The following is a 14,469-nucleotide window of genomic DNA, read 5'->3' as shown; positions in this document are numbered from 1 at the left end:
TCTAAAATATAATAAAACAACAAAAATATCAGCAAACTCTTCTTCAATTATGAATAAAGATTATTTTATTTTTTATTTAATAAAATAATGCCACATCAGTACATTCATAATATTCATATAATATTAATCATTCATGTCATAGAAAGATCGTATAAATGTATATGATTCTACCAAACACAATGTTTAAAAAAAAAAAACACAGATCAATTACCGTATATGAATTTGGACAAAAATGAAAAAAAAAATAGGAAAAATCTGGAATTAAAATTGTGGAATATTAGTATTACCTTGTATAAAATTGCAATATATAAATCAAACACATTACTCTTGAAAGATTTTAGAATTCAATTCAATTGATAATGAATATCTTTAAAACATGGCATTTTATACATGTACTCTTTGAATGCATTATGTATGCAGATATATATATTACACATTTTATAAACTAAGCGTAGCATGCAGTTTTTTATTTCATGTAAATTAACGTGAGAGTAATGTACCTCTACGTACAGTATGGCAATTAATTGTAATATCATTTCTAACTCTACTGTAATGCCTAAATTTTAGTCTTATGACTGTTTATTAATAATAGTATACCAAATTTCCATGGTCAGCCTCCATCAAACTTTCTCTTAAAATGGAAAGTTCATCCTAGAGAGAAAAGGAGAGAAAGTTTGTAAGTCAGTCAAAAATCAGTAAAAAAAAATATCAGGATTACAAATTTTCAGTTTTTATTTTGTGACGTCAAAGATGAGCAGCTGTACTGTAATGAAAATTTAATTACGATTCAAGATAAATGAATGTATTTTTTTCTTCATTGAATAAAGCATGAAATAATATGTCTGATGATACAGAATTACTTATGGTGGTGCAGCTTACAGGTGTCATTACAACATTAAATTTGTTTTAATTCTTTGGCTTTTTTTTTTACCAAACCTTCATTGATATAATTCTCTCCTTTTATCAAAATGAACTTGGGTGTCAGGATGAACTCCCTCATTAACATTTCAGTACAGTACAGTCACAGTGGCATAATTTAAAGTAATTTATCTCAAAACCCTTTTGTCTATTGCAAAATAACTTCACAACTATAACTGATTTGTCCAAGATATTATATATGACATCTGCAATATTGAATCATCTTTAAGAAGACATGTACGATCAGCAAAATATCTCTTTAATATGAATCTACCATAGATTCTCAATTCCTACCCAGAAACTAAAATTTACTCTAAAATCAAGTATAAACATGGGAATGTTGCCTGTAAACAAACCTCAAGAAAAAGATCATTGAATCTCATTACTTATCCATATTACAGGGGATTGTTTGTAAAGTTACCACTTACAAACTAACTGAAATATGTAATACAAGCCAAACGAGTCAGATTTTTTACTGTCATTTTCATGAAGTACTACTTTACCTCATATAAAGTGTCAATAGTGTTCTTTGCTTTTTTTTTTAAAAGGGAAGTTATCGATATCCAAAATATTTCAGATTAAGTTAAAAAATTATAATTAGCTGGTATTTATTAGGCCGGAGCAGTTTACTCAATTATGAGTCTTAGGGGTGTGTTCATTGTTGATTTTCAAATTTAAACAGCAACATTCATTCAAAACGCAATTACAAAACATTGATAGAATGAGAAACAAAGGGTGTATTCAATGTCCCCATTCCCTGTCGCAAAGGTAATGTCTTTTAGATCACCATTCGGATGAAAATTAAACACCAAAAAGGAACATTTGGAGACACGATCAGCTCAGATTTTACGACCTTCGGCATCGTGGATACAACAAAATGCAAAACTGAACACAATTGAGTTTTAAACATCTTTAAACTTGTTCTCTTAGTGGAAGCCTACTCAAGCATGCGCCAGAATTAACCTTTCTTGTGATGGGTCAAACTGCGCAGTAAGCTGTGCTGACCAGTGTGGGAAATTTACAAACAATCAACGTATAATCAGCTTCATATTTCGACAATGAACATATTTTTCTATATTTTGTAATTGTGTTTTGAATCATGATTCATGTTAAAATTAGAAAATCAACATTGTACACACCCTTTACACTAAGCTGATGCAATTCAAATTTAGCTGATATAAAGTCCACTAATATACATCACACACTGGGAAAAATATATTGATATAGACATTATATTTATCTATACATTGTTTAAAGGAAAAATGCACTAAAATTGAAATTTCACACTCAGATCCTGCAGCATTTTTTTTTCAAGTCTAGTTTCCAAGATTCAAAGACTAGAGTATTTTTAATAGTATGGATGACAGCTACATACTTCACAGCATGTGTTGCAACTTGCAACCACTCCCTTTAAATACATGTCTAGCAGAAATGTATGCTTATTATACAAAATAGATGCTATATCAACAAATATGATTTTAACCAAGATCCTAAATCAGAACTGGTCAATGTAATCAATTCACTCTTAAATGTTACGTATCTGTCCCAATACTTAAAGACACTATAAATCATAATCTACAAAAATACATTACATTTTTTTTTCAGGAAATCAATGCATTATAGACATTTGTATTGGCTCATCTTGGTGAAAGTGTGACTAAATAGTGGTTCATATATTATCTTTTTCATTAGATCAACCAGGAGAGGGTCAATATATAAAATAGTTCAGAACAATAAAAGTTGAGATTCAAATAGCCTCTTAATATATTATCAATTTTCCAATAAAAATACAGGTAATTCCAGAGAAAAGTAAATCAGTTTTCTAGCTTTGTAGTTAATTCAAATATTAAATTAATTTTGGCAAGCTTCATGATTTTCTAAACAATCTACCAAGCACCGGCAAAGAAAGCTTAGAAAAATAAACACGTGTAATTTCAAGGGTATCAAAAATATTCATCCTGCACATTACCAGAGCTGCCAAGTTGTATTTTGCATTTTCAGTATTCTTATCCCCAAAAATCAGTATTTTGACCAAAAAATCAGTATTTTTACCATGTGAGATAAATATGTTGTATTTTTCCCCAAAAAAGTGTATTTCATAATAAAATGCTTGGCGCACTCGCCCATCACGGCGCTCAAGCTGCATGCAAGATAAATGCGCACTGCTCTTGCAGATGAAAAAAAAACCATTGAAACTTGTGTATATCTCACCCTGGTTTTTACAAAATGATTGAAAAAAAAAACAAGTTACCTGAAATTACATTGATCTAATAACCATATTTGTGTACGTTTTATGACGTAGAGACATATAGAGATGATTTTTCTCAATAAATTACGATTTTGTAATTTTTTTTTACAAAAAACATATTTTTAAAAGAAAAAACGTACTGCCGTATTTTGGTTGCAAAAACGTACTAAATACGGCTAAATCGTACTGGTTGGCAGGTCTGCATTACCTTCCTTTAGACACTCATTTTTGTGGATGATGTGTCTTACCATGCCTATGATGAAATGTCCAAAAGTCCTCTAAGAGATAGAGATGTACTATATTAGATAATGCTATCAATCAAAGATCTCAATATTGGAAGCTAAACTCCAAAGCTCCAAATATCTTAGAATCTATATTCCATTCATTCATACAGTCATTATGGACAGCTTTATGAAACACCACATTAAACGTAGTAACAAAGTGGAAAAAGTTGTACAGCTATGGATGGATAAACCAATAACAAATTCAAACCATGGTTTAACCAAGTCAACTTATTAGTGAGTTGTGAAAATAGCTTTTGAGTACTATTCGTAGCCCCACCAACCTGCAATGCTCTTTGGACAAAAACATAGTTTTCTTGTTTTCTTCAAATAGACATAGAACATTTAGATTGCAATGTACAAACAGATTGGTATAAATTGTTACAAGCAAGATTGATACAAAAAATATGGTTGTGCTTAAGAGTGTTTCACACACTGACTTTTCAAGGCAATCACAATATATTCAAACAAAGCTTGACCATTTCTAAAATACCACAATACCGGTACACAAAGGAAGACCTAGGAATACTTCCTAAGAAATACTTGGAAAAAAGGACAAAAATACCCAGAGGCCACACAACATTGATGTTTCATTGTGTTTATTTGTTTGCATATATAGGTTTCTAATAGATTAAGACTCATTATCTCCAATCATCATACCATGTTTATTATAAGTTAACAGTTCCTAACAGGCTTACTCTGTCCACTATTAAAAGTGTGCTTGTTGAAGTGGTCATCTAGACACCCACGACGGGTATTTTTTCCTCACTAAACACTTGGTCGTATATATAACATAGTAACAACATTGCCTACACTCCCAAAACAGTGACAGAGTGACCAAAGTCACTTGAATCTATAAAATAATCAATTCATAGATACATGTAATGCAATAAAAAATGGAAAACGCGATATTGTAAATGTGCGCTCATTTACATTCATTTCTCATGACTAATTTGTACAATGATTAAAACCAAAGCCAGTCCCTATTCCAAAGATTAGAGTTTGAAGGCGGAGCCCAGCAGTTGACATTTACATATTTGGAATCAATACTTTGTCTTCTGCCACTAAGAAAGCACCATTGCTTGTAAATTGGAACAGGACCCATAGTTTTGAGCCCTTACCAAGGGACCTGGTAACAAGGAATGATGCTTTACCAAGGGAGCATTGGAGCATCAAACTAGTTTCACACCCTTGATTAAGAAACCACCGTCTACCATCTCAGACAATGGACCTATGTAGAGACAATCAGCATTCAATTACTACACTCTACTAGTTGGAAACAACAGAGTAACCAATGCAGAACAATTGGGTAATGAGAGCGAATCCATTGTTCTGGTTTAACATTATATTGCCAATAGTTTATTTATAATCACACCTCAATAATGCCTACCATATAGCCCTGAAACCATGAGAAGCTATTGTGAGGTAGCATTGTTTGAAAAGCCGACATTTTACTGTGCTTGGCAAACAGAGATATGGACATTACATTAAACTTCAATCAGTAGGCTACTTGAAGTTGGTTAACAATGAATGACTTTACCTGAACATTCCTGAATTTGAATTATAGATGCAGTGATACATTAAACATTTTGGTCAAATATAAAATTCAAAAGGAACGGATTGGAATTTTTTTGTAAATAGGAATGAAATTAAATTCCTGAGCTACACTGGGAATCCATCTAACCATCTGAGATGTGAAGGAATTCAATAGCCACTCCAGCTCTTTCAACAATTTTAATAACCACAGTTTTGAAGGAAAAAAAGGAGTATTTCATCAGTGTTGTGGATGTCATCACTCTGATAGAGTTTATGCTAATACTAATATTTTTTTAAAAGGTCTCGTAAAAAAAAAAAATTGATACGCAACACTGATGAAATTTTCATAAGGTTTTAGTTAAAAATAAAAATCCAACTGGAAGCCCTAAACCAGTGTTAATGAAAAACATTTACTTGCCCCATTAAATAATACAAATTCTACACAGGTCTCTCAATTTCAAATGACAGATGTTAAGAAAAGTGTAAATAATGTAACTTAGTACACGTATATACTTGAGCTTCTTGATAAAGATTCAACTACTAATAATCACTAGTTTTGACCATTTGTATGGCATTTATACTGGAAAAGGTAAGTTATAAACATATCTTCAAACAAGACACAGCATTACCAACATACCCTATCCTGAAAATAAAGCATAATGTGGTAACCCCAATCTATGGCTTCTACTATTTATATAATTATGTTTAAATAACCAATTCAAAGAATTTGCAAAATTTATGAATTACATCCATAAGTATGGCAGGCTCCATTGGCAGCTTCATTTATTATAATGTTCTTGAAACTTATTACAGGTACAAGGAAAAATTATGGAAATATGTTTTTATTAGTGCATTAACATAACATTGTAAACTACACATTATAAAGAATCTTATAATATTTTGCATTGAAGCTTGGATAACTTGTAAGAAAGACCATCTGTCTATTACAAAGACCACATATTTCATTTTTATTCTATTGCAGACTGTTCTCAAGAAACCTTCACATAAGACCATTTGATTACCTTTCATGTATCAATTAGCCATAAGGCAGTTTATATACAGGTTTCAATGAGTATGTTATTTTAGTCTAGATAATATATGGCTTAATATATAGATCAACCATCTCACGTTTGATCTCTTTTTCTTGCAAGAGTGCATGAGAGTCTGCATGTGGGACTGTAAAAAATGTCCCAACCTCTGTATTTCTAGTACATCACTGCCACAGAAACCATGCATATCAAGACAAACCATTGTCTCTTAGTGATGGAATTTCAAATGCTTGTAGACGCACAGGCAGCAATGCTCCAAGTTGGATGTTAATAGTACACAGTACCTTCAATACTGAGCTTACTGACTTCTTTACGGAGTTCATCACCTTCTTTGTACGTATCCATGGTAACGGGTGCAAACTGCTTTAATGTAAAATCTTCCATTCTCCTCTTCCATACTTTCTCTTTGTGCATGTTGAGTAGATGGTTGGCGATCTCACTTTTCAGTTCAGCTGATAATAATGAAAAAGATGGTTGTAATTAAATCATTACAGATAAAGTAATCGTTACCTCCCTAAAATCTTCAGAAATTATTCCTAAAACAAGGTAAGCTCCATCAGAATTCATTTTTTAGAATTATATCTCAATTTGTACAGTATCGAGATGCTCTAACAAAATTTTGAATTATATTATTTCCACATCCCTCTTCCCTGCCACCTCTTATAAATATTTTGTTACTCTCCTCCTCTTCCTCATGAAAATGTGGAACATCTTTGCAAGCTCACCTGCATTCTGTATTTACAACTTATCAGTAATAGACAAGTGACTGATTGATTCATTTATTTCCACACTTCATAAAAAGAACAATACAGTGTAAAGATGATTATTACAGAATACAGTACAATATATTCCAATGCATAAAGAAAACATACACTACACAAAACAATAAACCAAAATATGAACAATACTTAAATCAGACAAGAAGAGAAACAGTATATGTAAATGTGGGGGATCATTTAAAAAGTTAAAAACTTATAACATAATCCCAATTTTGTCAATAAAAGTTTGAGTTTTGCAGAGAAAGACTAGAAAAAAAAATGTAATTGAGGTAACTTAGTCTAGGAAATTAAAGTTTTTGTAGAAGAAACGTTTTAAGTTTATATTTAAATACATTAAGGGATTGTGAACTTTTTATGTCTTCAGGGAGACTGTTCCAGAATACAGGACCATTATGAATTATTGACTTTCGGGATAAGGATAATTTCCCACATGAAACACGGTAATCAGATTTTCTTCTAGTATCATAATTGTGAATATCAGAATTTTTACAAAATAAAGAATCAAAATTTATTGGAAGTAATTTCTTGTAGTATAAATACATAAAGATACCATGATTGTAACTATATAATTCATACACAGGCAATATTTTAAACTTAAGAAAGAGTGGAGCAGTTTGAGCTCTGAAACCAGAACATGTGCATAATAAGATTTTAGCAAAAGTATATTTCTCATGAAACCTGCAGTAGTCATATGAATTTTTTAAATAGAAAATACTGTATAATAAAATCCATACAAATATCTTCATGATTTCATCATTACCATAAACAACACCACCATGATGACAAAGAACAAATACATTTTCATTGACTGAATTGCATACCTGACATTCTTGAGTTGACCACCATGGGATGTACTGGTAAAGGTCCCCAGGATTCCATGATGTGTAGTTTCTCTGCGAGTGAAGGATGTTTCTTCATCTGATAGCTAAGGGTGGTGGAGTTGATGGCGGCAGCATCTACTGTCTTGTCAGCAACCATCTCAATTGATTTCACATGCGATCCTGATGACAAAATAAAATAAACTAAGTTGAACAGGTGTGGTTTTATCCTGTCCATTCTGGAGGGTGAACCACAAGGTTCAAATCCCTATCAAAGCAAGGGAATGCCAATTGGTACAGACATTTATAGCATGAAAGTTGAAACAGGGTCTATTTTTATAGTGTGATACAATGCCATAACTGGCTAACTCCAGTAAGCCTTGGTCAATTTGATATTGTTTTGATGTGTGTATCAAGTCTCATGATCAATAGGCAATAACTGAGGAAGCAGCTCACTCTGTATTTTTTGTTCTTATTTATTGTTTTAATACTAGTATGCAAATTACCAAAGTATTACCAGAATATGTCAAGCACATTTCTATTCCATGACCAATGCATATACCAAATCTCATGAGCACTGGGAAAAAATGAAGTATTAGTTTGATCTGAACATTTAAAAAAAATGCATGCCAAATTATGTATACCCCTTCACATTTCATTTAAATGAGGTATAACAAGGCTTGTTCAGATATGCTGTGAAAAAGCTAAAAAAAAAAAAACATTTTGCATACAAACTGTATGTCATAAAAATTGGGCACGAAGCTGTATTAGCAGAACATTTAAAATTATTGAGACTTGAAGCATATAATGCACACTTGTTTAAACAAAAGTAAGGTGGCTTATCTCATGTCTGCACTCTGCACACAATAAAAAAAGTGTTGCATAGTTTTGTTGCATTCTGTCAGAATGATGTTAATGTTTTTCTCACGACTGTGGACTACTATTACCAGCGCTGTCTTGCTTGAACTACTATTGACCAACAGTCCAAATTCCTAACAAACTGTTTTGCTTGCAATTATGCTCTCATCCTATGCAAATTCTAAACACATCCATATCATTTTAATGCAGTTTTACTAATTGTTTTCATTTAATGTGAAAAGGAAATTGCAATGTCTTAGTTCTCAAAATACACAAGACAAACACTGGCTAACATAAAATCACACCAACCTGACTGAACTATGTGACCAAAGAACATAACACTTTCTCCTCTCTTCTTGAGCTCTTTCAGTGTAGTCAGGACTCCACTGGGTGAATTAGGACTGGAGTAGGCCCATCTTACCCCTCTCATATCCTTGAACTCTTTATATTTTTCACTGTCAAAAAATTAAAGGAGATTTTAAATAAAAAGAGGTAAAAAAATATGACATATTTACATTTTGGTAGATTTATGAAATGATGAGATGAATTGATTAATTGCATAGAGCATATTTTCATTTTCTCAATGGCAAATGAATTGAGATCATTAAATGTATTTATTTGTATATATATTTGTGAACTGTATGTGATAATTCAGCTCTTTGGCTGCTATTTGCAGTTTTTTTCTCCAATAAATCATGTCAATCAATCAATCAAAGGGGAAATGGCATTGATTAACATTTCTTCACCTTGGCTTGGTACACTTGAAACTTTTCAAATAAACAATTTTTAAAGGGTGAAAGGTCTGCAATAATGAATAACTTTTAATTGTACTTACCAGTTATCAGCATGAACTATTACATCTGAAAAGTAGACAGGTTTGTTGTTTGACTTGGGGTGTGGCGAGAGCGGTGCCACAGGAAGTAATTCAGCCTGGTCTTTGACCCTTTCAAGTAACCTCATAAAAGGCTCTGCATTCATGAAAGCTGAACAAAAAAAATTGGGTTTTTTTCCACAAGTGAGCCAAAAGTAAACTTAATTTGATAAATCATGTTATTTGAACCCACACTTTATAAAAAGTATAAACAAATTACATTTATTCACATAGTTACGATCTGAATGGACGTAAATTAACATCAAACAATACAAAAAAACATGGATATGTCATATGATCCTCATTGTTTTCATCATTTATCAGGTGACTACATTAATCACAATGTACTATCATTAGTTAATTACTTTCAAATTCATGAACATTATCATTACCATTACATCTGTAATGCATTATGCACTTATGATATACATACAATCTTCTTCTTTCTCCGCTTATATCTGAGATCAACAACATGGTGCTGCATATAAAAGAGTGTCCATCCGCAGTTAAGAGTTATAGAGAGGAAAGAGATAAAACAGCTAATATGGAGTTTATAGGGGAAAGTCAATGTTAGCAAAATAAGCCTGTCATTCAGCTGGGAGGTGAGTTAAAGAGAGCAGGGGAGTAACATAGCCGTGTTGATAAAACAAACACTAACATTATATCAATGTCACTATCAACCATTATGACTTACCCAAATTACCATATAATTCAATCATTGTCGTAATTAATATTTCAAATCAACAGAATCATCACCACTATCATCACTATGCTTACCCAATACCATCATCAACATCAGTCTTACCATCATTATACCCAATATGAGTATCAAAATAATCATCCATACCTATATCAACATGATCCAATGTGAATGGGTCTGGTCTATCGGCAGGAGGACCGGGCCATCGGCTTTCATAGATGAGGTAGACTGGGCATTTCATCTTATCCTCCAGATAGTTGGCAACCATCTCAAAGATCTCAACAGGTAGGCCTGGGCATAGATAGGTCATCAGCCTCAGCTGGACTGGAACCCTCCGTGTGTCAGCCATCAAGATATCAAGCTGCTGGACTTGAGAATCATCATAAAACAGGCCAAAATGTTGGTAAATTATGATTTAAAGTTTAACTAATATGTCTTGAAGCACTACCCCTCATTCCTGTTCTCAATACCGGTTCAGCTTAAAATCAAAACCCAAACATTCTCAAATAAGAATATCAATCAAATTGTTAAAGGATCAAAGAAGAATCAATTCTCGTCAAAAATATGCCAAGATCTTGGGCCAGACTGCCCAATCATGCTCCTATTGCCAGAGATGGGTTTAGAAAATTAGTACAAGTTGCTCATGTCATTGACAATTTAAAAAAATGCAGTTTATATCACACACCTCTGTGATTCAAACAACTTCATACAAAAGGTCTACAAGAGCAACACATTCTTTAACCTGAATAAAGATAGGAGTGGAGCCAGGTCAATTTGACCCGGGCCTGCATAGATGCAATTGCTGTATGCAACCACCATGTGTTGCAAGTTGCAACATGCCAGACAAAAATAAGTTTTCTTCAAAGTTTTGAAAATCTTTTACGTACCAAATTATTAACAAGTGGAGCGCCTTTGGCAGTCTTGACTGCATTACGCGATTCAATATAGCAGTAGTGCTGACTTTGAAAACAACTATAGAATAATCATTCATAAAAAGACACCATTCATATATGATGATAAAATACTATGTTAACTAACCCTAAAATGACATTTGACCTTGATCGTGTGACCAAAGAATCGTCCAAGATGATCAGTGATACTTGATTACCCTTATGTCCACATTTCATGACCTAGATCCATAAATATTCAAAGTTATGATGGCAATTAATTGGTACCCCAAACATGTCCAAAGTTCATTGACCTTGTTCATGTGACCTGAAACTCATGCAGGATGTTCACTGATGCTTGATTACTCTTATGTCCAAGTTTCATGAACTAGATCCATATACTTTCAGAGTCATATTTAAAACACTTAACCGTGGTTAAGATTTTGTGTTGATTCCCCCGACATAATTTAAGTTCATTGACCCTATTGCCGTTGACCATGTTCATGTGACCTGAAACTCACAAAGAATATTCAGTGATACTTTATTACTCTTTATGTCCAAGTATCATGAACTAGATCCATAAACTTTCAAAGTTACGATGGTAATTCAACAAATATCCCCAACATGACCAAAGTTCACTGACCCTAAATGACCTTTGACCTTGGTCATGTGACCAGAAACTCAAGCATGATGTTCAGTAATACTTCACTACCCCTATGTGTAAGTTTCATGAACCAGGTCCACATACTTTCTAAGTTATGATGACATTTCAAAAAATTAACCTTAGGTTAAGATTTCGATATTGATTCCCCCAACATGGTCTAAGTTCATTGACCCTAAATGACTGTTGACCTTGGTCATGTGACCTGAAACCAAGGCAGGATGTTTATTAATACTTAATTACCATTATTTCCAAGTTTCATGAACTAGGTCCATATACTTTCTAAGTTCTGATGTCATTTCAAAAACTTAACCTTGGGTTAAGATTTGATGTTGACGCCGCCGCCGTTGGAAAAGCGGTGCCTATAGTCTTGCTCTGCTAGTACGCATTAATATCGTGAAGTGACTTCGGCTGATGCAACTTGCAAGTATTTTACGATTCATGATATTTATCGGCCGATGCAAGTATTTTCAAAATCAAAGTTGGCACTGCTCGTGATATTGTCGCCCTCTATATGCGTCATTGCAGCTAGGCTACAATAGCAAAGATGGCAAGATGGCAACAATAACAGACTGTAAGTAAACGCCTCTCTACTTATAATATTTTCTATCATTTCTGTTTAATTTGATTAAAAAATATGTATCTTTAGTGCCAAAAGCTTACATAATGTATTTTAGACCATTTACATAAGTTTTGGCTCAAAACCTTAAAGAAAACAAGTATTTTGGAGCAACATTATTGTTGCCAAAATACTCCGTTTGTGTAGAGCAATGGCATGCCGTCCCAGGCTCCATGGAGAGTAAGCCTCCGTCAGTAGAATGACTTTTACTCTCCAGGAGCCTCCAGGCTACCCCCACGTCACAATTCATGGCATGAAATTTTTTTCTTCTTCTTCTGATAAGGTACAGTCCACCAACTTGTGTCTTGTCGTGTTACATTTGGCAGGTCTGGTGTGGAGTATGTACAGCGCCATTTTAAAATATTCTAAAAAGTTACTAAGTGCAGCTAAAAAACCATGCTCCTCTCTTAGCAAAGCAGGATGCTCTGTACCTCTTGTTTGAAGAGGCTAACAGAGGTGACATTGGGTAAGTTCATCTGGCAAGGAATTCCATAACCTGATGGAGTCTGGAAAGAAGGACTTCTGTGATAAATGAGAGTCCTTAATTGCAAAAGGTATTTGGAATCGCTTAGAGTGTCCACGGCTTGATGTCATCGCCGGAATCAGGAACGTCTGTCGAATGTCTATATGCTGGTTGACGATACGATGCATCATCATCATTTTAAATTTTATATTGTGCCCGACAGCTATGCTCCAACTTAGTGTTGCACTGTTTGGCCATACCCACCTATGGGTACATTACCGCCGCCGTCCACAGGATAACCACTAGCACGGCACTTGCAATGCCTTTCGGGCTATATATTTTGAATTAGCAATATATATGGATTTAAGATCAGATAAGCTTTGGATATGAAACTTACAAAACGATATGAAGCCAATTTCAATTCCTCTCTGTCTTTCTGGTACTTTATATCGATGATTTTTCTTGATGTCGAAGCAGGCATGGCCCCGATTCGCTGGTTCTCTCTATACGCACAGAGAGGGCGCGCGATATTATTTAATAAACTTGCTTGTTTACGTCGTTTACGTCAGATCAGCTGTACTGCTGGCTGCGTTCTAGGCGCTCCGCATTTTTTTCGCTGTTCAGCGTTATTTTATGATGTAGCGCCATCAGCGATTATACGTGACATGCAACCTGTTGATTTTTGGTACAATTTCCTATTAGGCCTATGCGCCGGCGACTTGAATCTACACTGTTCGATAGGAAAAATTCGCATTTCGATTGTTGTTTGCGTAATTTCAACTGCAGTATGAAGAATGACTAAGGACGGATCGAACAAAGTATCGTGGTTGAGATTTGGAGGTAAGCGATAAAAACACTTTTATCAATAATTTCCAATTCCTTTTTACAATGAACTTAAATCATACGATCAAGATTAACATAGTGGAAAAATATTATTATTAAAAGGTTTGGCGTGTTTTAGTCCCTCACATTCGTGTGATGAATGAAAACGTCAAAATGCACTATGAAATCACATGCGTTGTGCGAGGACCGAGGTTAGTATAGTATACTAACCTCGCATGTTGTGTGAGTGGGCCATACCGGCCACTCGATGAACATGTTCAAAATTTCTAGCCGATCACACCAATCTGAATAAAGTGCCCGCTGTAATTACCCTGTCTTCACAACATTACATTATAATTAAGTATTTACGCTGCACCCGATTTCAACCGATTCCTATCCCCCCCCCCCCCCCCCCAGGCCCAGGGTTCCTATCCCGCTCTCTCCGCCGATCTAAACCGTAAACGTTAATGATTGGGATTTGGGGTTTCAGATCGTGGTAGTGGAACGGGGCTTTCAATACATGTTATGTGCAGTAATTTAAATGTAGGCAATTCCCTTTAACAGTTAGTTACATCATGACTTTCATACCCCGGTACCAGTATTTCAACTTACATTCAATAAGTAGTTTTGTAGTTTCCCCCTCGACAGTGACACCACTCAAACGCAAACAGAGGCAAGATTTCCAAAGTCTAAGACAATTCTGTCACGATCATACCTTACTACTATAGTATACTACCGGCATAAAATAGGTTTGCAGCATTAAACGGTTATCCGACTACCGGCAAACATGCACTGGCCCGAGAATAAAGTATGACAAGCCATATTATGAAAAATTATTTCTCTATAATTATATATAATACTTTTTTCTCTACTAAATCTTTGTTTGAAACATTGATTACTGAAATCTGCCCATCCCCTTTTTCTTATTTCATCAAAGTACGACATGAAGTGGGTACAAG

At 34.1% G+C, this 14,469-nt stretch overlaps 1 protein-coding gene across 2 annotated transcripts; it reads right to left on the bottom strand.

Annotated features, from left to right (window-relative positions):
- Positions 1-4,071: 4,071 nt before the first annotated feature.
- Positions 4,072-14,315, bottom strand: LOC129254831 (uncharacterized). Of its 2 annotated transcripts, none has more exons than XM_054893365.2 (6): positions 14,123-14,315; positions 10,206-10,427; positions 9,323-9,470; positions 8,797-8,942; positions 7,633-7,812; positions 4,072-6,484 (listed from the first exon to the last, which is right to left on the bottom strand). In XM_054893365.2, the coding sequence occupies exons 2-6, from the start codon at positions 10,405-10,407 to the stop codon at positions 6,300-6,302; spliced, it is 861 nt and encodes a 286-aa protein (XP_054749340.1). In that variant the 5' UTR covers positions 10,408-10,427; positions 14,123-14,315; the 3' UTR covers positions 4,072-6,299. The 2 variants fall into 2 exon arrangements, with proteins under 2 accessions (XP_054749340.1, XP_063965482.1); XM_064109412.1 differs by lacking the exon at positions 14,123-14,315 and adding an exon at positions 11,097-11,186.
- Positions 14,316-14,469: the final 154 nt, after the last annotated feature.

This window comes from Lytechinus pictus, chromosome 2 (assembly GCF_037042905.1).
Source record: "Lytechinus pictus isolate F3 Inbred chromosome 2, Lp3.0, whole genome shotgun sequence".
Taxonomy (NCBI): domain Eukaryota; kingdom Metazoa; phylum Echinodermata; class Echinoidea; order Temnopleuroida; family Toxopneustidae; genus Lytechinus; species Lytechinus pictus.
Note: the sequence above shows the minus strand (reverse complement) of the source record. Positions and strands in the feature narration are given on the sequence as shown.